Source organism: Salvia hispanica, chromosome 3, assembly GCF_029641045.1.
Source record: "Salvia hispanica isolate PSC_SH4W2 chromosome 3, Shi_PSC_v1, whole genome shotgun sequence".
Taxonomy (NCBI): Eukaryota; Viridiplantae; Streptophyta; class Magnoliopsida; order Lamiales; family Lamiaceae; genus Salvia; species Salvia hispanica.
Window position 1 is genome coordinate 60,529,446 of NC_142694.1, and position 25,444 is coordinate 60,554,889.

General features: G+C 37.4%; 4 protein-coding genes and 1 long non-coding RNA gene across 6 annotated transcripts; 2 read left to right on the forward strand and 3 right to left on the reverse strand.

The window, feature by feature from the left end:
* Positions 1-7,614: 7,614 nt before the first annotated feature.
* On the forward strand, positions 7,615-9,860 carry FBS4 (F-box family protein). 2 transcript variants are annotated; one of them, XM_048108640.2, is made up of 5 exons: positions 7,615-7,755; positions 8,041-8,493; positions 8,995-9,069; positions 9,150-9,259; positions 9,341-9,860. In XM_048108640.2, exons 2-5 carry the CDS (start codon positions 8,101-8,103, stop codon positions 9,591-9,593), a joined length of 831 nt encoding a protein of 276 aa, XP_047964597.1. In that variant the 5' UTR covers positions 7,615-7,755; positions 8,041-8,100; the 3' UTR covers positions 9,594-9,860. The 2 variants fall into 2 exon arrangements, with proteins under 2 accessions (XP_047964597.1, XP_047964598.1); XM_048108641.2 differs by having other exon boundaries at positions 9,344-9,860.
* A 16-nt stretch (positions 9,861-9,876) lies between these two features.
* Positions 9,877-14,098, reverse strand: LOC125209054 (protein FREE1-like). The gene is made up of 7 exons (XM_048108642.2): positions 13,931-14,098; positions 13,459-13,570; positions 13,028-13,156; positions 12,886-12,951; positions 11,867-11,977; positions 10,772-10,866; positions 9,877-10,220 (listed from the first exon to the last, which is right to left on the reverse strand). Exons 1-7 carry the CDS (start codon positions 13,942-13,944, stop codon positions 10,208-10,210), a joined length of 540 nt encoding a protein of 179 aa, XP_047964599.1. The 5' UTR covers positions 13,945-14,098; the 3' UTR covers positions 9,877-10,207.
* Positions 14,099-16,980: 2,882 nt separating this feature from the next.
* On the forward strand, positions 16,981-20,153 carry LOC125216515 (Eukaryotic aspartyl protease family protein). The gene is made up of 10 exons (XM_048118251.2): positions 16,981-17,349; positions 17,597-17,732; positions 18,198-18,433; positions 18,601-18,825; positions 18,924-19,059; positions 19,131-19,204; positions 19,286-19,385; positions 19,476-19,533; positions 19,638-19,709; positions 19,795-20,153. Exons 1-10 carry the CDS (start codon positions 16,994-16,996, stop codon positions 20,001-20,003), a joined length of 1,602 nt encoding a protein of 533 aa, XP_047974208.1. The 5' UTR covers positions 16,981-16,993; the 3' UTR covers positions 20,004-20,153.
* Positions 20,132-20,717, reverse strand: IQD20 (IQ-domain 20). The gene is made up of 2 exons (XM_048118252.2): positions 20,492-20,717; positions 20,132-20,383 (listed from the first exon to the last, which is right to left on the reverse strand). The coding sequence occupies exons 1-2, from the start codon at positions 20,702-20,704 to the stop codon at positions 20,222-20,224; spliced, it is 375 nt and encodes a 124-aa protein (XP_047974209.1). The 5' UTR covers positions 20,705-20,717; the 3' UTR covers positions 20,132-20,221.
* Positions 20,718-23,906: 3,189 nt separating this feature from the next.
* Positions 23,907-24,918, reverse strand: LOC148931192 (uncharacterized). The gene is made up of 2 exons (XR_016136143.1): positions 24,485-24,918; positions 23,907-24,095 (listed from the first exon to the last, which is right to left on the reverse strand). It is a non-coding gene; the product is annotated as an uncharacterized LOC148931192 (long non-coding RNA).
* Positions 24,919-25,444: the final 526 nt, after the last annotated feature.

Sequence of the window (25,444 nt, forward strand, 5' to 3'; positions counted from 1 at the left end):
TAGAAATTGACGATATAATTGACTAGGTGTATTAAACGACGTCGTTTAAATAGCTGAAGTGCTGAACGTTTTGTTCGCATGGTAGTTTTCGTTTGCCAACATCACACATAATTTCTTCCAAATCATATACTAGAAATGACCGAGAAAAATGTTAAAGTTATGATAAAATTAGCTATTTTTAAAAATTGCGGGATAGATTAGAATTTAACCAAACGTAATGATTTTTTTTTCTCTTTATCCAATATGTAATGTGCTAATACTATTAATTTAACTCATGAGTTATTTAAATTGAACAATGGCTCAGTCAGCATTAGTGGCGGAGTTATGGTGGGGCCGGGGCTTTGGGCCCCTCACCCATTTGTATAAATCTATATATAATATATGTGTGCGCCATTTTAACATATAAGATGCTAGTGCAGTTGGTTAGTATTCTAGCCTCCTCCTATGTCTGAGGTCCAAGGTTCAAATCAACTTTGGTGCAATCTTATATATTTATTTAGTAATCTAGTTATATTTTATTATATTTTCTCAAGTTAGTTATATAACTTATATACGTTGATATTCACATATTTATTTATGTTTTATGGATTTTCTTTCATTGGAAACTTAAATTGTATCCATATAAAATGATTTTTAAAACTTAAGAATTGAAAATAATTCTTTGATTCTATAAATATAAAAATCTGATATCCTATATTATAAAAATCTGGAATTGAACATAACCTTTGATCTAATATTATATTTATTTAGTAATCTAGTTATATTTTATTATATTTTCTCAGTTAGTTATATAACTTATATTTGTTGATATTCACAGATTTATTTATGTTTTATGGATTTTCTTTCATTGGAAACTTAAATTGTATCCATATAAAATGATTTTTAAAACTTAAGAATTGAAAATAATTCTTTGATTCTATAAATATAAAAATCTGATATCCTATATTATAAAAATCTGAAATTGAACATAACTCTTTGATCTAATAAATGTGTAAATATATCATATCATATTATTAGTAAAATCGGTGTATGCTTTAAAAATCTATTCATTAATTAATTTTATCACCATCCATTTCTTATGCATGGAATTTTATATTGCTTACATCCGAGCTGATGCATGACATTTTATATTGCTCACATCCGAGCTGTTTCCGTGTCGGGTTTAGGGGTTTAGCACTGAATAATCACATGGCATTTTATATTGCTCACATCTGAGTTGTCTCTGTGTTGGGTTTAGGGGTTTAACACTGAATACAATCAACAAATTTTAATGGTAATTTGGGCCCCCCACCTTAAAATATCTGGCTCCGCCACTGGTTAGCATATGACTTGATGTTGCATATTTGTTCGTTGTACTAATAATTTGTGTTAAGAGTTGAATGTTAAGTTGGATGCCAAATTTTTTTTTCTCGAGTTGTTAAAGTCGAACCTTTTAAGTTCTCAAGTTAAAACATCATACTCTTAGAGCATCCGCAATGGTCGGCTAGCGACCGGCTAGCCGATTCGTCGCGCTAGCCGAACCATTGCAATCGGCGAGGACGAAATCGGCGAGCGGATCGGCGTGGGCTGGCCGATCGCTCGTCGCTGGCCGAAGCGCTGGCCGATCGGCTAGCCGCCATTGTGGCGGCCCGATCGGCCAGCGATCGGCCTGCGGCGATTTTTTTTTTTTTTTTTTTTAAACCTATATAAACGCGATTTTCGTTTCATTTTCATTTGCACCACTTGTTTTAACGAGTTTTCTCTCTCTCTAACTTTCTGTACAAGAGCATCATCGAGCGATGGATCACAACAACGAGTCTAGTCCAGCGACGAGTGGATCTCAGACTCCCACGGTACCTGTGGGATCTGGATGGGGGCAGATGGGCCCGGGGTTTAACATCCCTTGGAATCAGATGATGGGGATGATGGTTGGTGCGCCGGGGGGGAACCGGGGGGTATGCCGGGGCGGCGAGCAGTCAGCGCCCGGGTGGGGGGGTATGCCCCAGGTGCAGCAGCAGATGATGGGGATGATATGGCAGGGCGGGATGCAGGGGGGATGCAGCACGGTATGCATCCCGGGATGCAGGGGGGGGTTGCAGGGGTCACCGGGAGGGGACACGGTATATCGGCCCTCGCTTGATTTTTTGACGGCTTCGTCTCACACGTCGACCCCGGTGGAGACGCAGTTCTCTGGCGATGACCTTCTGTCATTGCATGATATGGGGATCGATCTCGGGGAAGATGATACTCCCGTTCCACCGACGCGGGCCGCACCGAAGAAGAAGACGAGGGGGAAGGGGAAGGGCAAGGCGGTCGGCGAGTCATCACAGCCCGCTGCCCCTGGCCGGAGGAAGTGGACGGAGGATGAGTACGCCGGGGTGGCCAAGGGGTGGTTGGAGGTGTGCGACGATCCGCTGGTTGCAACAACCAGCGGGTCGTCAACATGTGGTCGAAGATTAGAGCTGTCTATAGGAGGCACTGCCCGCACGGGAAGGACTTCAGCAACGAGGAGGTCCGGAAGGAGTGGGAGCGCACCAGGGCAGCGGTGGGCCGTTTTGCGAATTTGTACGCCAACGCCCTCCGTCAGCTCAGAAGTGGGCAGAATGAGGACGACGCCCGGAGGATAGCCGCGAGTCAGTTCCCCTTGGAGGGGAAGTATAAGGAGTTCACCTTCTGGGAGTGCTTCTTGTTGTTGAAGGACTCCGAGAAGTTCCGGGCGGGGTGCGACGCTGGGTGGCCGAAGAAGCAGCGACTGAACTATAGCGGCGACTACAGCGGCAGCAGCGGCGGATCCCACGACCTCCCCCTGGATGCTGAGGAGTTTCCATCCCCTCCTTCATTTACTGGTCGCCCCCGCCCGGTTGGACAGAAGCGGGCGCAGTGGGCTGCGATGGGCGGATCCCCCTATCGCCCCGCGAGGTCCAGTCCTTCGCCCTCCCACCCGCCCCACTCGAGTACACTCTCCATTCGCGTAACCAAACGCGGGCTCAGATGTACAAGGTCTTCCAAGAGTGGAAGAACGCCACTGACCCCACGGAGAAGATGTTTCTTCACGAGATGCTCGAGAGCATGCGTGTTGATTTGGAGATCGCGAGGGCACGGCTAGGGGGTTCCGACGTGGGCTCAGATACCACGGGTGGCGGCAGCGGCGGCGGCGACGACGACGTCGACGGCGATGAGGAGTAGAGAGTGGCAGGGCTCGTGTGTTGAAGCCCTTTTTTTAATTAAAAAAATCATGTACTTTTTTTTTAAAATCTTTGTACTTTTTTTTTAATGGAATGGATTATTTTTCCCGTATATGTGTCGTAAATTTAATTCCGTATTTTAATCGTAATTTTAATTCCGTAAATGTAGTATATTTTGAATTATTTTTATTGCGGCTGGCCTATGGCTGGCCTAAATCTGATGTGGCAGGTGGTTTTTTTAGTGTTGCTGACGTGGTAGGGGAGAGAATGGCTGGCCTATGGCTGGCCTAAGCACCATTGCGGATGCTCTTATATAATGGATTAGCCTTCTTTGTCTCTAGTGTTTTTACCCTTATTATTCGTTTATGTTATGTTTTGATGTGGTAAATTATATGTTTGGATATAAGATTACAATAACACAATCATCCACATTTCCATTAAAACACTACTCTCTCTGATTTGAAGTGTTCACTCATCTCCAACAATTCACACCGCACATCGCGCGAGATGCAAAATACAGTCAAGGAAAATCAAAATAAATATCACGAGATACAAGATAAAACAATTTTAAATTTATCATTGTTATAATTCTTTCGATACATATGAATGAAATGAATAACTGTTGCAGCAAGAAATTAAACAAGAATTGGTGTCAAATATAATGACAGTTTTATGATCTGAGAACAATTCTGCATCGGATTAAAGACGGCATATTTAATCCACGTACGTACACTGCAACGTCTGATGCCAATGAATCGAAAAAAAAAAAAAAAGCATGAAACTGCCTGAATTTATATGTCTATTTATTAAAATTAAAATTAGAAGTAAACTTAACACAAGCTGCAAAGCCTATGTCCTATTAACCTGATATACATGCACATTCTAGTATCCAAAATTGAGTTGTCACAGAGATGCAGATGACTCACAATTCATAATTCATATCATACCAACATTCTGTTTTTACTCACAATTTCGTTGTAGATACTTAGTTCTGCTGCCTTGGATCCTTACCCTTAGCTTGCTCATTCATATCAGGATCGGTTTCCTATCTGTTCATTTTATTGCTTGATAGAATTGAGCTAGGGTCTTTAATCAAGGTTTTGTGAATGCTTAATGTCCTTGACAGAGCTGTGGCTGAGATGAAAATAAAATCACAAAACTGGATAAGGGAATAAATATATTGCGACAGTAAAATAGCAATACAAAGTATCTGTCTCATAATACGCTCTTAAGGGCATCCGCAACGCTATCTCTTATCCGTCTCTTAACCGTCTCATCTCTTCACTATTCATGGGCCCCACTGTACTTTTCAGCTCATCTCTTAACTAAGAGACAACACATGCATCCTTCCATCTCTTATCCATCTCTTAACTATTCATTCAATTTCATTTTTTATTTTTAATTCCAACAAATTCAATTAATAAAAAACACACTTCATTATAAATAAAATAAAATTACAATTTAAATACCTAAAAAAATAAAAAAGACATAATTAAAAAACTAGAAATTACAAATTGCACACTTAAACTCAAATAAAAAAAATGGAGGCAAAGAAGCAGAAGAAGGAGTTCTCTAGTGACGATCATCTAACGGTTGCCAAATTTTGTCCAAATGTGCTCCATTAGATCCTCCTGGAGTTGGGCGTGGGCGGTAGAATCACGTGTCCTTGCCCGAATAGACAACCGCTCTTGCAAAGACGGATGCACTCCCGTTCGAGGCGGACTACTTGCGGTTGAGCTTCCCGGGGTTTCAGGGTCGAACCAATTTCCCGCCTCAGGTCCTTCGTCGGCTGCAATCATGTTGTGCAAGATTATGCACGTATACATGATGTCGACCATATTCTCCATAAACCACTGTCGAGCCGGCGCTTTGATAATATTCCATCGAGCTTGGAGAACCCCGAACGCTCTCTCCACATCCTTGCGAGCAGACTCTTGCTTCTGCGCAAAAAGAGACTGCTTTTCGTCCGCAAGCCTGTTGAACGTCTTCACGAAGGTTGGCCACTTCGGATAGATGCCGTCGGCAAGATAGTACCCCATTTTATACTGGCGATTGTTAGCGACGAAGTTGATGGCCGACGCTTTACCATTCAGAACTTCAGCGAAGAGGTCGGAGTTGTTGAGCACGTTGACGTCGTTGTTCGAGCCGGGGACCCCGAAATACGCATGCCAAATCCATAACCGGTAGTCGGCGACGGCCTCGAGTATAACGGTGGGGTGGGTGCCTTTGTGGCCGCTCGTGTATGACCCCCCCAACGCCACAGGACAATTCTTCCATTGCCAATGCATGCAATCAACACTCCCGAGCATCCCGAGGAATCCGTGCACTTGTTCGTGAAGACGGAGCAGAAACTGACAATCTACGGTGGTTGGCTTCTTCAGAAATTCGGCGGTGAAGGCTGCCCGGACGCCTTTGCAGAAGTTCAACAAACAAAGTCGCCCAGTGGATTCTCCGACGTGCAGGTATTCGTCGAACGCATCCGCCGTTTGTCCAGTAGCAAGCTGACGGATCGCCGCAGTACATTTCTGGAGCGTCGTGTGGCTAGGACGGCCAACAGCGTCGAATCCTTCTCTGAAGAACTCTTCCCGTGCCGCCAATGTACTCGCGATATGCAAAAATAGCGGGCGTGATATACGGAAACGGCGACGGAAGTAGATATCTCCTCACACCGGGTTCGGACTGAAGTAATCACGTTCCAACCTTGCGGCGGCTTCCTCCCGGTTACAGTGGATGTATGTCCAGCGTCGCCTAGGAGGCGCGGCGGCTTCCTCCTCCCTACGTCGATCTTCTTCTAGCGATTCTTCCATTATTCGACGCGTTTGCTCAAATGGATCCATAATTGATTAAATTTGGGAGAAGAAAAAAATAAAGGAATGATTTTATAGAAGTGATTGGAGAGGAAAGAAAGAGAGATGAGAGAATAGATGTGTGTTTGTGTGTAAAATGGAGAAGAGTATATATAGAATATAAAAAAATTAAAAATATGACCGTTCAACGGTCATATTACCGTTTTTTTTAAAAAAAAAAATTTCGAAAAATCTGATTTTTTTTAAAAAAAATTGAATTATGACGTCATAAATCCGACGCCCACTCGCGGGTCACGCCAGCCGCCCGCGCGCGCCACGTGGCGCCGGGCGCGTGTCTCGCCAGCTCGAGGCTGGCCTCGCCGGGACGCGTCGGGCGTCGAGACATCTCGTCTCGTCGAGATGAGACGGGAGCCGCAACGTTGTCTCGATGCCGTCTCGTCTCGTCGAGACGAGACCGAGACCGCAACGAGGCAGCGTTGCGGATGCTCTAAGCGACCTACTTATGTCGTATTCATTTTAATTTGAGAAATGCCGAATCAAAAATGGAAATCATGAAAGCTATTTCAAAAGAATCTGTTTTCAAAAAAAGATAGAAGGAGTATCTTAGCACTCTTCTTCTAATGCACTAATAAATGAAAACAGACTACTAGTATATACTCCCTTGTTACTCTGTCCTCAGAGAATATACACTTTGAGTATGACACATGTTTTAATGTAGAATTGGTAAAATAAGAGAGAGAGACAGAAAAAGTAATTAAAGTATTGTTAGTGGAGAATGCGTTCCACCTTATTAGAGAGAAACGACTTTTCATATTAAAAAGTGCATATTCTTGTAGAACGGACTAAAAATGAAAGAATGCATATTTTCATGTAAGAAAGAGAAAGTATTAAGTAAAAAATGATGATGGCCGACTAGTAGAATAACATATAACCTCCATGACTAGCTAGATGGTTAGTAACAAACTCACACTTTCAATATGTAATCGTTGCATGATTTTCAATGGTACATTTGGACTGTTCATTAAATTCAAAAAATGAAATCATTAACCATCAAAATTTGAATATCATGCTAAATTCAAAATATACATGTTTTTTTTTTATTAAATTTGTACTCCATGAAATGAATCCAAATTGTAATATTCACAACTCTCCCTAAAATATACTACTCCATGGAACAGCATATAGTATCTTCAACATATCAATGTCATACTTTTTCTATCATATGGTTACATTAATAAAGGACTTCATCTCTTTTCTTTTTGTTACTACTACGTAGTTATGAGTTATGACTTATGAAGTGATACAACTTTCAATCTGTAATAGATCATGCCAATTTCTAAAACGTCGATTTAATTTTTTATTAGTATTTGAAACTCCCTCTGTATATAGAAATAAACAATTAAAATTCATTTAATGGTAGAAATCAAAGTAAATGAGAGAAGTGGGGGCCGGGCAGAATCTGTCTCCCCCGAAATCCATGCTGCGCCCAATAAAAAGAATTAATATTACATTGACATAGGATTCTCTGCCACGATCCACACGCACATGAGCATCCAATGACAATGCGCCATGTGTCATTATTATATGCGGTTCCTGTACACGATTAGCTAACTGTTGCCCCAAATATTGGCGGGCAAATCCCCAATTCAAATTTCCTCTTTTTTTCCACACTCTCCAAACCCTAGCCCGCCTTTCGCTTTCCCCCATTTCCCTCCTCCTCCACCTCCCACCTCTCTCTCTCTCTTGACATTTGCTGACACGATGATTTTCCGCTAGTTTTGAAGGTTCGTGATCTAATCCAGCTCTTTTGCTTTCGCCTAGTTTTGTTTTCTGAGGTTATTTTGTTGATTTTTAGCTGCGTTTGCTCCTTTTTTCGGACTTGTCCTGCGTTTTGAGTTTTCTAGCGCTGGATAAATTAAAATTTGATGTTCCTGGTGGAGTAAAATTCGATAATGAGAGTGATTAGGGCTCGATTGTGGATTTTCGGAACATTCAACCAATTTTGGGTTGTGTGCCATGATTTCATCGTATGACTGGATTCTGTTCTTAAAATTTACATTTCATGGCAGGTTATTTAAGTGAAAAGCTTGGATTGGCGATTTTTTTGTGGGAAAGAGATATTTTTAATCATGGGCAAAGTGTCTCCGGCCGAAAGGCAATCGAAGAATGGCAGGCAGAAAAGGCGATTGAGGAATGCCAAAAGCAAGTTTTTGAAGCCTGGAGCTCTTGCTCAGCTCCGGGACAGCAGGGCATCCGGTTCAAAATCTTGTACAGATCTTGGGAAGAAAAGAGTTGCGCTTTTCGGTGGAAAGCCGACTGATGGGGAAGCATCCGAGCCTCATCGGGACAAGAACACCGAGCAAAGCCCTAATTTTTCATCGCCTGTGAGGTTTCAATTTGCTCCTGCACTTGGAGCATCTGATTTTTTCAATCCATATAATTTAGGGAACACTCCAAAAACCCCTCGAATGGAGGACTCTGCCTCGGAGTCCAGGCTTGAATCTCTCCCTATTGATTTACTGGTATTGAACTCTCTAGTCTCTGGTTAATGAAATTATTTTTGCTTGTTTGTTGTTTTAAGTGGTTTGTGGTGTTTTACAAATCCGTTCTTTCCAGGCTTATTAGTGAGATGGAAACTGGATATGTATGATTGAATCTTTTATTAATGTTTAATGATCTGTTGCATTCAACTCTCAGTTACCAGTTGTGGTTGGCCCTTGCATTTTAGCGAACATGTATGTAACTTTCCGGCTTCAAGTACAAATTTCCTGTTGCTTTTCTGTTTTTAGACACATTAGCAAGAATAGCCACACAGTAGGTTCTTAGCTTCATAGGTTATAGGTGATTTCTGTTAGTATTTCATAATTCGACAAGGTGAAGATTGGTTGACAGGGTATACCAGTTTTTCTGGTATTTGTAACTTGCTAGTCAGTAATGGTGGCCTGCTGCTCTTATTTTTTCTTGACTTCATGTGTCCCGAATTCTGAGATGTATATCTGATTGATACGTGTTTTATTATGAAGGTGAAAATACTTTGCCACCTGCACCATGACCAGCTCAGAGCAGTTTTCCATGTCTCTCAGAAAATCAGGAAATCAGTAAGCCCCTGCCTAGACTCTCTTTGCTGTTGAATTATTGGTATAAAATTCTTCAAGCTAACTTCACTTAATTGGACCAGGTTGTTATAGCAAGGCAGTTCCACTTTAATTACACTACTCCGGATAGATCGAGGCAAGAGATGCTGAACACTATGACTCCACTGCCAACCGAGCACTGGCCCTTTATGGGGTAAGCATCTCATCTCAAGTTCATGAAATCTGTAATACATATATAAACTAGATCATACGTCACGAAATGCTTGAAATGCAGCAGGGGAGGCGAAAAAGGGATGCTGATTGCAAGCCCGCACACGCCAAAGGCACCAAAGCATGGCCCACGTCCACCCTCCCGTTTGAAGTTCACTGAGATGCGGCAGGTAGCTGCTGTTCTCTTCCAAGATTCATCATTCTCTTTGGTGCCATCAGTCATTCAGAAACCAATATGCAAGTCGTTGGCTTCCAACAGAGTCCTGTTCTACGAGGATGAGTTGTGCCAGGCAGTGGCTCAGAACAAACTTCGTTGAAACACTGTTGTTTCTTCTCCTTCGTCTTCATGTGTATAGTAGCATCTCCTGCTTTTCTGTGTAATAGTAGCAAGATAGATAAGGGTTTAGGTTTGTAGTTATGCTGAGTGCTGTGGCGTCAAGCTTAAGTAATAGGAATAGAAAGAAGTTTTTGGTGGATTTCAGGCGAATAATATATTATAGAGTCCGTTGTACAGAGCTGGAACCAACACGGCCGCTTTATGAGAGCTAAACCCTTTGTGTGAAGGAAAATATTTCAGTTTTAAATGATGCTTTCAACAGATTGAGATGAAACAATATTTCATAACCACCATTGATAACCATACAAGCATTTGCAATAATTTCGAACTGATTGCAAATTGGTGTATGATTCAAGCCATTATTCTGTATACATGTTACTATATACTTCACATTACACAAATGAATTTCAAGGATTAATTTTTTTTATCTCGTCTACGACTAGTATAGGCTATAGCAGCAGCGCTTAATGCTTCCATCAATGAGCGCTGACAAGGAATGGGTGTTGGCAAACATTGCATTCTATGGTTTCAGAACCAGATGCTGGAACCTGAACCTGCAAGTGGACTTCAACTTCTCGCATCCTGCTAGGGGCTTCATGTTTCGCTCCTACAAAAGTATAATTGTGCTTACAAAACAGACTTATAATAAGCAAATACAGACTTATAATAAGCAAATATTTCAGTTTGCATTCTCCATCTCCTGCAACAGAACATTAACCAGATGGCAAATCAGAAATCTTATCGTATCCTACGAGCAATACTTGAAAGAGGCAATCATAAATTTTCGGATTACTGGTCTAATACTGATCCTACACATCAAGATAGAGCGGCGCTGCAGTCAATTTACGAGCTATACATCAACAGTCACATGCTCAAGAAGCAAAAAACACATGAAGCTTGCGCATTTTTGACCATCTCTACCAAGGTGTTTTTGTTTCCAAAAGTAAAACAAAACAAGACTATGATTATATAGAATAAATTAGCAGCAACGTAAATAACTATTTCAACGAAGAATCCACAACAGAACCCAAATTTGTGTAACTGTGAATGAGCATTGCCAATCATGTGTCTATATCGTCCAATTTAATCACATGTCTTTAAGTAACTTAAAAAATACTTATAAGCAGGCAAATGAAGCTCAATATTTATGTGCATTACCTGAAGTTTTCAAGCAAGATCTTCATGGCTCTGCATCCAGTAGCTCGACCAGGCGCTACCGCTACCTTATTGCTGAGTCTTTGAACTACCTCTGCCTGCAAACAAAAAGAGAGCACATCAACTACATGAAAAGATATATATAGCATGCAGTTTTCTATCTGCAGAAATATGCCAGTCTTGTTAGGAACTTAGATTTGATTCAGCAACAAAGCAGGACATCACAAAATTGCAATTGTTGACAGAAAGGTAGGGAGAGGGCATACTAGAATGTGCAAACATGATCCCACTAGGTTATTAACAGAAACCACAGCCATATATGCAAGCTACAGAATCATGACGTTCAGGCCTCTTTTCCTGAGTGATAACTACTAGCATCAGGTATAGGAGTCTCTAATCATTTTGTTTTCAGTACCAGACATGGTTGATGTTGCATGAAAGGAGTCCAAAAATATGGGAAAATTAGAGAAAACCTCATCGTCCAACTCCAACATTACTGATAAAACCACAATGGGATGCAGTGAAAATATTCAGACATGATAATGCTAAAAAGATACGAACATCTAACAGGAAGTAATGATGGTAATGCTACATGTAAAATCCCAAGACATGTTATTGTATCAGTTAGTCAACCATGATGAATAATGCACCAAAGAATTTTGTCATGTATATTCATCAGGTGCGTATTCATGTTACATGCATACTAGTTTGGCCAGGATATAACTATGAACTATACCCATTTCTCTAGTGAAGAGATAATAACACATTGCAGCTATCATAGACGGATACACCTCATAGTAGTAAAGGGGCTTAAGCCCCTATCAATATATTTTTTAAGTATTTTGTGTAGATTATGTGCAAAAGGCCCCTATCAACTCACAAAACATATAATAATAATTCTCTCAAAATTTTCAAACTCCAAATTTACAATATATAGCCCCTATTGAAATAAATTTGTGTGTCCGCCCTTGGCTGCTGAACTACATCATAAGCAATGACAACTCACTAGTCACTACTCAAATGAAAAAAAAAACATCTATATTCTATTTGTTCGGAAACAGTTCAATGAAAATAAAGGTTGGTAAAAATGGGACATACCATGCATCGATCACAAACTCGAACTGGTTGAGCATTTTCATTTGCAGTGAGGGCAATCCTCCCTTGTGTGCACTTGTCACAGAAAATATCCCCACAGTTTCGGCACTGATGCTGATGAGATTAATTAACATAACCCGAGTACAAGGGTGAGAAAAAGCACTATTTGTATGTATGTGATAAAAACCTATGGGTTCCATCCTAAAACCAATTGGTGATAGGAGGAGGGGACAGTTTTTATTTTTTTAGTTTCAATTGCCAACACCCTCCCTCAAACTAGTTTCAGTTTTCTCTTGCTCTTGACACCGAGATATACTTGGGTCAGTTAATTTTAGCCCACAATCAGTGACCCGCTCTAATACCATGATAAAAATCCATGGGTTCCATCCTAAAACTAATTGGTGATAGGCGGAGGGGCTCATGAGACTTATATACTAGTTTCAGTTTTCTCTTGACACCGATGTGGGACAGTTTTTACTTTTTTAGTTTCAATTGCCAACAGTATGCATGCAGATAACAATAGCAAGCAAATGGTAATAGGAAATCAATGTTTGAGAAGTTATTCCAAAAACAATTGTCAGAAATCAGGGTGTAAGGATGCAAATTCCTTGGAAACTATACATATCATATTGGTGCCATTTAAGGTTACGCCACATATAGTTTCTTAAGCCTAGAAACTGAGAAATTATCAAGAGTGGAGCAGAACATCTCATTTTAGGGAAAAATTAGTGCATTTTTCTTCAAGATAGCAAATAATTCTCAGTCATAGATAAAATATGGAATCATTTGACTTGTTTTGAAATTGAAAAGAGGCACATGAACTATAACACATGTTTGATGAACTACCATTGAACATTTTCCAAGAGTCCCGACTAACAGATATTAATTCCAATGCTTTCTTGTATCCTTCTTTGGTTATGACTACGAAAACCAAAAACTGCAATAATAAATCAGTTATCCGACACACCTTGCTAAATGGCAGTGACTATTAGACATATGCAACTAGTAAACTTAAAGCAAACCTTCCGTTTAAAAGCATTGAAATCTGCTGCACAAGCTTTGCATTTGACTACTGCTTCATCTGGGACCTATATGTCATATAGTATAATAAAACCATATGTCACAAGCATAAAAAATCAATAAATAATTTAAGAGATATCTAACCCAGTGATCCTTCTCCTCATTCATTGGCTTTATCAAGTTCCTCCAATCAATAAATCCTTTCTTCTTTTCTAATTGGTCAGTTCCCTTAACTACGTCTGATGGAGTACTGCCTGAACCTATCTCCTTCGACTGCTCATACGAAATGAAGATAGAGTTACAGCATTATCAAATTGGGAAAAATGAATAATCATACAGGCTGACATCAACATATAACATAAATAAAGATATCACATACAAGTTCTGAAAATAGTACTAAAAATGAAAGTAGAGCATCATATTAGTACTAACGCAGTGTACGATGGAGTCACATCATGATCCATAATAGAGCTAACTAAGAGTATGATATTGAGAGTTGACCGCTATTGCTAGCATGGCGAGCAAAAATGGGGCAACAGTAGAAATGATAAGATATGGAAAATCCCTTAATCAACCTGGATGCTTGCTGATGTCACTGTATCCAGAATTTGACTTAAGCCTAATCTGTCTTGGCTCAGGATCAACATTGGTTTTGGCCCAAAAGGCAAAGATATGTGATTCCAATACCTGGATAAAAAGAATATGCCAATAAAATTGATCAAGAAATGCACTTAATTCTCAGAACTTACATCACATCTAGTAACCGTGTCAAGTGGGTATATTTTTAGCATCCGGCTTGTAAGCAACACAAATTGCAAATATGAGTTGAAGGAATAAACAGAAAAAAGAATAGTATCCGCTTTGTAAGGGTAAATGTTGAACTAGATTAAAGAGTGGTAGCAGCTGAAACCACTTTGAACTTATGCAGCAGGAAATAAAGTAGTAGAAATTTGAAATCACATTGTCTTCCCAAATAGAATGACTATGAAAAAGTAAAGCTCATAAGAAGGAGACACTAAAATCAGCAGCAAAAATTATATTCCCAACCTGACAAAGAACATCCATACTGTGCAGGATTAAGAAAAGAATAAGAGTAATCAGGACAGTGGAAACGGGATTGAAGGGAGGAAGATCGGTGCCGGATTGGGGCTGCATCTTGTCGCAGTGATTTGCTGAAACCCTAACAAAAATCAATTGTAGAAATGGGGGGGAATGTATTGAGCAAGTATACTATTGCGGCGTTCGGTTGTCATGACTAATAATCAGGAGACTATCCATCTAGGATTAAGTTGTTGGATTATTTTAGTTTGAGGGGGAAGATTATGACTAATTATCATGAGACTATACATCTATGATTAAGTTGAAGGGGTCAATCTTATGAACCAAACATGATACTCCCCTCGTCCACGAATAGGAGTCTCATTTCTATCCGGCACGGGTTTTAAGAAATGTTAAGAAAAGTGGGTGGAAGAAAGTTAGTGGAATAAGGGTCTCACTTGTATATATTAGTTTTAAATGATATTATGAGTGGAATGAGTTGGTGGAATATGGGGTCTCTTTACCATTTATGGTAATTATGAACTGGGACTCCTATTCATGGACGGACCAAAATGGAAAAACAAGACTCCTATTCATGGACGGAGGGATTGCATATTTAATTATGAGATTTAGTCTTGCCAACCAAACACCCATAAGTAGTTCAATGACTTCGCTTTTGGAGCTTTATTCCTGCCCATACACACAACTTAAATTGCACTGCTTAATTTTTCAAAAGAAAGATACTACTTCCTTTCCCTATTAATTGACCCGTTTGACTTTACATGGATTTAAGAATTATATTGATAAGTAGGTGAAAAAAATTAATCCTACTTTTTATATATTATTTTTATAATAAAATGTGAATGAAATGTGAGATCCATTACAAAAATAGAACTAGTATTGTTGAAGTGATCCGCTCCAAAGAACGATAAGATAAGAGTGTCATTTAATAAGTAGTAATTTACATTTCACTAACTCATTTTATTTAAATTATCATACATTGATACTTCATCCGTCCATCATTTAAAGAGTCTTTTTTGACTTTGACACGGGTTTAAAGAAATTATTTGACTTTGTGAAAAAAAGTAAAGGAAGAAAGTGGGGGGAATGTGAGACACGTTTTTATTATTAGTTTAATAATAGATTGTGAGTATAAAAAGTTAGTAGAATGTGAGATTAGCATACTAAAAGTGGAATAAAGTAACGTTCTATAAATCGTGGACAATCCAACAAGCCAAAATGACACTTTAAATGATGGACAAATGGACTATATACACACATCCCAATAACTTCCTTCACAAAATCAAATACTCCCTCCGTCCGGTATTAGGAGTCTCATTTCTTGGCGGCACGGGTTTTAAAAAATATTAAGAAAAGTGAGTGGAAGAAAGTTAATGGAATAGAGATCCCACTTGTATATATTAGTTTAGAATGAATTGTGAGAGGAATGAGTTAATGGAAGGTGAGACCCTATTACCATTTATGGTAAAAGTGAACCGGGACTCCTATTCACGGACATACTAAAATGGAAAAACGGGACTTCTATTCGGGACGGAGGGAGTAATTTAGAATACACACCAATATATTCCATCATGCATTGAATGAGCCATATCTCCAAAGAACAACAAATCTATGTGACCAAATATTGTACAATCAAAAACTAATTTATTTGGAAAAAATAGGTTTATTTATGCATTTAATTAAAATATCCATGTATATATATAGTACATGGAAAGTTCTTAATATTATGGTCATATATTTATGATTTATGTATGGTTTTTTTTACCTTTTTGGAACCATAAATATAATGAGTGCATACTTTAATTCAAAATTTAAAAACAATAAAAAAGAAATTTAAATATAAAAATAAAAAATGAGGTTAAAGGCTAATAAGTCTTTTAACTTGTCCACTTACTACATTTATTATTTTAATACATAATTAATAAATTAAATTATTAATATAACCTTATTTTGGTTGTACAAAATTTGGTTGTTTATCATCACTTAAAGAATGTCGGGGTGCATGTTGATCATAGGTCAATCGACATCTTCTCGACTCGTGACGTTTAACAATTCATGGAATATAGCATTTGGAAATGTCCTCGATCTTGGGAATTGAAGTTTACTTACGAGTGAAGGATTTTGGGACTTCACAATTCATACTTTAACGGACTTAAGAGTGAAGGATTTCGGAAGTACATTTAATTTTTTAAATAATAAAATAGATACATAATTTATTAAATTCTAAAGAAATTAAAAAAAACGGGTAATTTGGGTATATCCGATTGGATATCGGGTTACCCGATAATCCAAAAATCCTATACCCGAACCCGATCCTGAAACCTGAAAAATCGGGTATTGGATATCCAATTACCCGATATTTAGGGTTCGGATATCAGGTATTCAATTCCCGATATCCATTTTGACAGCCCTATGTAGAGCTATTGGGAGATGAGGTTTCAATTCCGCTCGAACTACTCGACATCTCCTTCTGACTGCAAAAATAAAAATATCTTATGTTATTGGTTCAGTTGGAAAATAACAATGCAATATAAAATGTGAAACAAATTTTAAAATTCACGAAAAATACAAGAATTTGTTCAAAGTTGGTGATTTTAGGAACTAATATCCCTCAATAGTAATAGTCCTTCGGTCTTAAGTCCTAACTAAGTTGAGTTGTATTTTTTTTCGGGATGTTCCCTAAATTGAGTCATTCATTTTTTGACAGAAAAAAAAAACCACAAAACATCTAATTACTCAAATTTTATTCCATCTCATATTGTACTCTCGTTATTTTTCAACATAATTTCTTAATTTTCGTATTCAAGAATTTTGACTCAACTTAATTGGACGAAGGGAGTAATATATAATATACATTTCTTAATAGTTATAGAAAAATTAAATAGTTTGAATTGAAATTCAAAATGTTCGAATAATAAACGAATAAATCACGAGTATCTATACTTTTTCTTGAAAGATATTGCAAAATCGCGTTTCCTTTTCGAAAGTTGTTATAAGTCACAGAGAGGGATGAGAAATGGCGGGAGTGATCTCCTTCTCGGAAACGAATTTATGAGCTCCGCCACTTTCACCATCTGCGATTCTCTCCAACCAATTTCTTCCCCAAAAATGTGTTACCACTTTATTTCTCTGCGCTTCATCTTCATACTGTGGATGCTTTCGCTATCCTCTGCTCGAATTTTAACCATGGAAATGCATCATCGCTTCTCCGATCAGGTCAAGCAGTGGTCCACCCGGAGCGGCACCGCCTTCCCACTCGAAAATTGGCCGCAAGAGGGCACCGTTGAGTACTACGCGCTTCTGGTGAGCCATGACACTGCGATTCGTCGCCGATTGTTGTCGAATTCCGCCGATGAACTCACATTCTCAGACGGGAATGCCACTTTCCGAATCAGCTCCTTAGGATTGTAAGACAACTGTTAAAATCAAAGCTGATATTTCGAAGCATTGGAATTGGAAACCTAAATTACACATGCGTGTATCGTTCAATTTTAGGATTCGTGATTTTTGTTTGTTAAAATCTCAATTCACTTGCTTCATTATCTGGATATGGACTTAGGAAAACAAAATAATTTATGTGGAACTAGTTTTTCTATTTGCTTTGGTTTTTACTGTGCGATTTGTTAATAGATTTGTATGTGGAGATTGATGTAGTTTGCACTACACGACGGTGACGGTGGGCACTCCAGGGATGAAGTTTCTGGTGGCGCTTGATACAGGGAGTGATTTGTTCTGGGTTCCATGTCACTGTACAGAATGTGCATCAGTTGATGATTCGCCTTATAGCTCTGTATGTTTCCTTAAGCGTTTGATTTTCTGCAAAGTTAAACATTTTCCATCTAAATCTGTAACCCTTACTTAAGATGGAGTGCGATATTGCTTATACACTGCAAAATATCAGCAAACAGAGTGACCAACCAATTTATGGATTCTGTTTTTTGATTTAGACCTGCTAGCTTTTCCTTTGGTTTTGTCCATTTCCATCAGCTTGACTAATGATTGAAACCATCGTGTTGCGAATAGCCTGGAGATTACATTTTCTTTTCACTTGAATATTTCTGGAATGCAATCTATTCAATATTATGACACATTCTGTGTATTCCTACCACAAAACTCTGCTTCGACAATGTGTTTTTGTCACTTGGCTAAACTTCTGTATCAACCTACTTTTTCCTCAGATCGTGTTGTGTTGATCTTAGTTAGTCCTGTTTGTTATTGTAGTAACAATATTAACTAGTTTCCATTGGCATGGCAGGACTTTGAGCTTAGCATATATGATCCACTCGAGTCATCTACAAGCAAAAATGTGACTTGCAACAGTGATCTATGCAGTTTTCACAATAGTTGCAATGGAACTTCAATCCACTGCCCTTACCATGTGTCATATGTCTCATCTGAAACATCAACTTCAGGAATTCTATTGGAGGACATCCTGCATTTACAGTCCTTCGACGAATATCAGGAGTTTATCGAGGCATATGTAACATTTGGGTTAGTAATAGAAGCTCTGCTTATTGCTCATGCACTTACTCTGAAAATTCCCTTGTTTACTTTATGACCTATTTTTTCAATATTGAGGAACAATACAATTTTTACCTCTTGCTGCATCTGTATGATTATGAGAAATGATGTCATATTTTGTTACTTGGAGTGGACAGCTGTGGACAGGTGCAAACCGGTTCTTTCTTAGATATTGCAGCTCCAAATGGTCTGTTTGGGCTTGGTCTTGACAAAGTATCAGTTCCTAGTACCTTGTTCAGGAAGGGTTATATAGCAAACTCTTTTTCTATGTGTTTTGGGCGAGATGGGACAGGTAGGATCAACTTTGGAGATAAAGGTAGCCTTGACCAGGAAGAGGCCCCATTTAATATGAACTTGTTCCAGTGAGTGTGTGCTTTTTTCTATATTGTATTGTGTTGACCAGCTTGTTTCTTGGTAGTGTATAATACATTCTCTTTTTTCTAATGGGATGCTGCTGCAGCCCAACCTATAATGTTGATGTGACTCAAGTTCGTGTAGGGACTACTGTCCTTAACTCCGAGTTCTCGGCACTTTTTGACTCTGGCACCTCCTTCACCTATCTTGCTGACCCTTACTATACAATGCTCTCAGACAGTGTAAGCTGCCAAATACAGATGGCATAACCTATCTGATCCTGCACATTCTTATATCTTCCAATCCTCTGCAGTTTCATTTGCAAGTACGGGATCTACCACGTCCACCTGATGACAGACTCCCTTTTGAGTATTGTTATACTATGAGGTCAGAACCAAAATTCTGCCTATTTCACATATTCCTTCCAGAAATGATCTTGACTTTTTCTCCATTCTTTTGATGAGATAGCCCCAATGCATCTACCAGTTTGATTCCTGCTATAAGCCTGACTATGGATGGAGGAGGCCTGCTGGTTGTCCATGATCCTATAATAGTTATTTCCACACTGGTAGTTTAAGTTAATCTAGTTTCTTTTACTCTTATTGTCGGACACCCATTTTCCTCTGTTACTCGCATGATATCATGATCATTTTTGCAGCACGAATTTGCTTATTGTCTGGCTATTGTCAAGAGTCAGGAGCTGAATATAATTGGACGTAAGTTTTCTGATCGTCATCACAATCCTTATTTTTTTCTCTGCTTTCTTCCTTATCTGAGATTATGATCCTCCTCTTTCTACAATGATGAATTCTTTGGGCAGAAAATTTCATGACTGGCTACCGCTTTGTGTTTGACCGGGAAAGACTTGTCCTTGGTTGGAAAAAGTTCAACTGTAAGTTTTGCTTGAAGGAATTAACTAATTATAGTACTTGCCTAGTGCGGAGCTTACCATGCTACCAAATTCTGGTCAAATGCAGGTTATGACGAGGATGATTCAGATGCTTCCGAACTGAGATCTGTGAACTATGCAAGTGTGCCAACAGCTGGAGCCAGTACACCTAATAACATTACTCAATTCGATGAATTAAAAAGGAATTCAGCTCATTTAGTTGTGCTATCACTGTACAGATACAATATAATTGGCTCTGTCCATTCTCTTCTAACATTCCTGATCTTTTTCTTCTAATGATCAGTATATAGTCCTTGGTATACTCTGTTAATGATTTGTACAAGTTGTGTAACCATTGTCCTGTCCATAAACTCTAGTCTTGATTGTAAGAGATGTGGATTTATTCTTCAGGAAAAGAAAAAAATGAAAATATACATGTATTGTAAATTGCTGATTCTTGCTTGTCACAATTGCTGCGATGTTTCTTGCTTTACATATAGCTCCTTTGATGTGTACTAAGTGTTCAGCAGCAGCTGCCGAGCTCGAACCGTGATCTGAAGGCGAGCCAGTGCATGCATGCAATCCAGAGCTATCCGAGCCTGTCTTCTAGCTAAAACCCCTCGTACAAGAGCCTGCAGCTTCACCAAGCTCCGTAGGGCCTTATAAGCTCGTCTTGCCTATGCATACAGACAGGTACATTTACATCAAAATGTGTTTATGATTCACTGAAAGAGAAGATATTATGCAAGGGAAGAATGATGAATAAAGCATGTATATATGTATACAAGATGACCCCTAAAGCATGATTGTATTGCAATGGCTGCCATGTCTTCCTTGGACAGAAAATCTGAACCGGCATTCACTTCTTGTGGGCTGCTGTTGAGTTCTTGGCTGAAGTTGCCGTTATTTGTGTTGTTGGGATGGCGACGCGATGGCGATGATCGGAAAAGTTTCCTCGGAATGGCTCTCCACCATGTGTGGTCTTTGCTCTGAAGCATGATGTTTAATTTGATGAAGAGATGATGGATCACAACAAGGAAGTCGCAGGTATGTATATATAGAAGTCAAGTTTTTTTGGTGTGTGGTTGTTAACATGTTTATCTTGGTTACAACGTGCGAAAGTGAACTTAGCTAGGGGCACACTTGTGGAAAGAAAGTACAGCAGTGCACGTCCAATAAGATAAGTTTAGCGCAGATAAAATAGAATAAAAAATAATCACAATTAATAAAGTTGTAGTAGTAATATTTAAATGTCAACTTCTTTAGTATGCACTTAATAAAACGACAAATAATTAGCAATCTCTCCATCCCACTATAAATAAGGCATTTTATCCCACTATAAATAAGACATTTTTGGACATAAAGACTAAGAAATTTGAATAGAGAATAAAATAGAAGATAAAATTAATAATCTCCATCCCACTATAAATAAGGCATTTTATCCCACTATAAATAAGACATTTTTGGACATAAAGACTAAGAAATTTGAATAGAGAATAAAATAGAAGATAAAATTAATAAGTAGATAGTTGAAGAAAAAACAAGACTGGGAAAATATTAAATGTACTGAGTTTTATTATTAACGGAAAATGATTTGACTATATGTCGAACGATAAAAAAAATGAATAATAGTACAATTTAACTACAATGGAATTGGAAAGTAAAACATTTCAGGCAACATTAAGATTTTGCTATAAGAAAGTTCAATAAAGTAGTCACAGTAAAATGTTCTTAATTGCATAGTTGCATAACTACTTGATCTCCTAATTCATACAAACGCGAATTTATGCTTATGCATCGCGATATAGTTATATGCAGTAGAACTGGAAAACATAGTACTACTACACAAACTATGTTTCCCAGTTCTGATGCAAATTATCCGCTAATAAGTTTGTCTTCCGAAACATTACATATTTACCACTCGAAAACATTAAGGGGTTATTCGATTTGCAATATTATATCCCGGAATTAAATATATATATTGTGTTTAGTTACGTTCATAAGATTAAATCTCACAAATCATCAATCTAGGTGGATAATCATGTTGTAATTAATCATAATCACCCCTCCCAACTAAAATAATCTCATAACTTAATCATAAACTACATCTCATGATTAATTTGTCTAACAAACCAAACAACCATTAAGGTGGTATTCGATTTCCAAGATAAAATAATACCAAGATGCAATCTAAGATTGAGTTGTGGGATTATTTTAGTCTTAGGAGGTTAGCTATGACTAATTATTCCATGATTATTCACCTAGGATTGAGTTGTGGGGTTAAATCTCATGAACCAAACACATTACAAACTTAATCCCGGATACAATCTTGCAAACCGAACACCCCCTACATGTACTAATGCTATCCTGCCGTAAATTTGTAATGCGTTTCTTTACGGTGACCATTGCAATTATATTAAGTAGTATTTCCATGAACAATAAGGAATGCATTTCTTTACATGGATGGCTACAATTATATTATTCCATAAATATTAAAGAGTGATGCTAGGGTGTCAACATCAACACACAGCCTATAATCTATCTATGCATATATAAAAGGTGAGTTTTGGTCTTATTCTGAATTTTTATGAATTTTGGGATAAATTTAAATATTTACAATTATTATGTAAGTAGTCAATTAAGAGCATAAATGATGAATGTGTCATTTAAATTTTTTTAAGTTAAAAACTTAAAAAGAAATTAAAGTCTATTGAAGAATAATATAAAATAAAATTAAACCATTCTCTATGTAATAATGATATACGTTATTAACCGAAAATATTTAAATTGGAACAGTCAACTATCTTATTTGTATTTAATGTATATAATAACGTTTAGTAAATTTTTTAAAATTTATTTTACCATCTTAACCCCTATTTTTAATTTTATTATAAATAAATGGGACAAGTGAAAAGTTAATAAATAAGGTCTTCATTCTATATTTGACTATAAATACATGACATGTGGTACCTATAAATCCGAGGCAGTCATTATGTTATTTTCTATTTCTATTTATTTCTATTTTCTAGATTTGTCACTAAAATTTTTGATAAACTTTATTCTTTGGTTTTATTTTTCAATGAAATTTTGTTCTACAAGCTTATATAAGTATTATTTAATAGATTTGAGTAACTATCATTCTTTATGTAATTGCAGGAATTATATATACCGTGAGTTGTGGCGTTGGAAGCAATTGTTTATGCATAAACTTTAAAAACATTTCATGTAAGTATGGGATTTGTAGTTTATTTCGAGAATTGATATTAACATATCTATATTTACTTCATTACAATTACAAAAGAGGAAACAAGTTTAAGATGTAGGCTCTGGTAAAAGTACATTGCAGAAGAAATGAACATATGAGTGAAGAAGATGAAGTGACATTGTTTTTATTTTTAGTTAAGATTTCTTTTATTATTTAATTTGTATCTATGTTTAGGCTTGGGTTTAGAGTTTTAAATGCCAGTCGTGAAAATAATTTTCATTTACAATTATAGTAAGTAATATGTCATTTTTTCAAAAGAAATTAATTGTTTTGAAAAATAAGAAATTCCGTCCTTGAAATTCTTATTTGAAACAGAGGGACACAATTATACTTTTGCATCACATGCTCTGAAAGTGATGTTTATGTCACATTCGTTCGTACAAGAAAATTGTATTGAGTCCACCAAATTAATATTAATAGAAATGACAACATTACACTTTCCCCAACCTAATAATACTTGATCCTTTTTATTTCTTCCAGTATTATCTTTGATTTCACAAATGCAAATTCTAAGGACAAAAGACTACAAGATAATAGGAAGACAATAAGCCAATGCATTGGCAATTCTGATCATTTGTTCTTGAAAAGCTAATCGCGAAAATCACATGTACAAGTATCGATTTGCATATCACTTAGCAACAAAGAGGTCCCTTATTGTGCTCTGTACCATATTTCCCACATAGCTTATCGTGGGGTGGTTCACAGTACAAAAGAATCATATACTGAAACAAAATATATAGACTAGATAGTCCAAAGCATAACAAATATGCATGTCTTGTGTTATGCCACCAGCAGATATATATGCATGCCATATTAACTTTAGTCAGTTATCACACAAGCTACAAACTTAAACACACATAAGACATGCATCTAATCTGTTTTTTTTATATCACAGAGTAACCCATTTCAGGTACAAACAACAAACGAAGGCTAGATTCCGACAGGGTACAGACGAATAGTTATTAATATAAAAGGTCAAAGGAGACATAACAATATTCCAAAGACCTACTTAACAAAAATTCCCTTAGGTTCATAATCTTTAAAGAAAACACTAGGTACCTAACCCACGGAGAGGACAAACAGAGCCAAGCCATCGAGAGATATCATAATGCTAAACTTGTATTCTGAATTGCAAAAATAAAGCACAGGCGTTAGGATTGAGCAAAAGGTTAAAGATGACACATCAACATTATTTTACAAAAAAATTAGCAGAAGTTCTAAAATCAATATACAATCCTTCAAGAATAGTAGTCTAAGACAATTTAATTGGTTTTAAGATCATAAACCTTAACAATTTTAGAAATAAAATATTGCAGCAAAGGCTCATAAGAGTCAACATATTGTCTTCAACTCTTCATTAATGATATTAACATCATCGGAGCTGCAGTCAAAGAAAATCCCAACATACAAGGGTAAAACCAAAAATTCATGCAAAAAAAAAGAGAGTCAAATCTAGTCGTTGGAAGGGAATATCAATGCACTGTGTCTCAATCGCATACCAGAGTTAAGTTACCTAGGGCGGCGGGAAATTTAAAGAAAAGGAGCAGTGATTCCTAAAAGAAAGAGAAGAAAATTTTCTTTCTCATTAGGGCAATTCAAATGGAGACCAAGGATTCACTTAAACCAATTTGTAAGTATGATTTTAGCATAAAAAATAATCTCATACTAAACAAGGAGAGAATCAAATAGCTACTAGCATGGATTAGATTGGATTAGCATCATCTGCATTGGCAAGACCGTACTAGAATTAAGGAGTACACGAATAGATAAATATGGTGAGATGTCCAATCATGCTTTTAACATTGTGAGAGTGTCCAATGACTCAGATATAATAAAATTAGAGAGGAAAATAAATAGTTTTTGTATGAGTTCCAAAGGAACAAAAAGATATAGCTAATAAAGCAACACATTCTACCTATAACTGGTAGAACCTTGAGTTTAACGCATCATCAACATCAAGATCTTTAGATGAGGAAAACAAGAACCCTCAAGGTAACGTATAGAGCAATCGACCTGAACAAATGTTGGCTCACCAAACTTATCCGACAGGAAGAAACTTATACTAGGAGTAATATTTTTATATAGGTAACTGAAACATGAAGCATTATCGAACAACTTAGAATAAATTGTGATTAAATTATTTTAGTCTGTTCTACAAGAACATGCACTTTCTAATTTTAATAATTCTTCTCTCTAATGAGATGAGATCCATTCTCCACTAGCTATACTTTAATTACTTTTTCTCTCTACCTCTTTTACTTTACCAATTTTGCATTAAAATCCGTGTCGAACCCAAAGTGCATATTATTTGGAAACAGATAGAGTATTAAATAAGCACTTCATTAAGCTAAGCTTGTGAATAAAGCATGACAACAACTTAAATAAAACATAAGCAACAACTAATTACTAAACAACCAAGACGAGGACTAATCATCAAGTCATAAAAATAAAAATAAACGATTCAAAGAAGTGG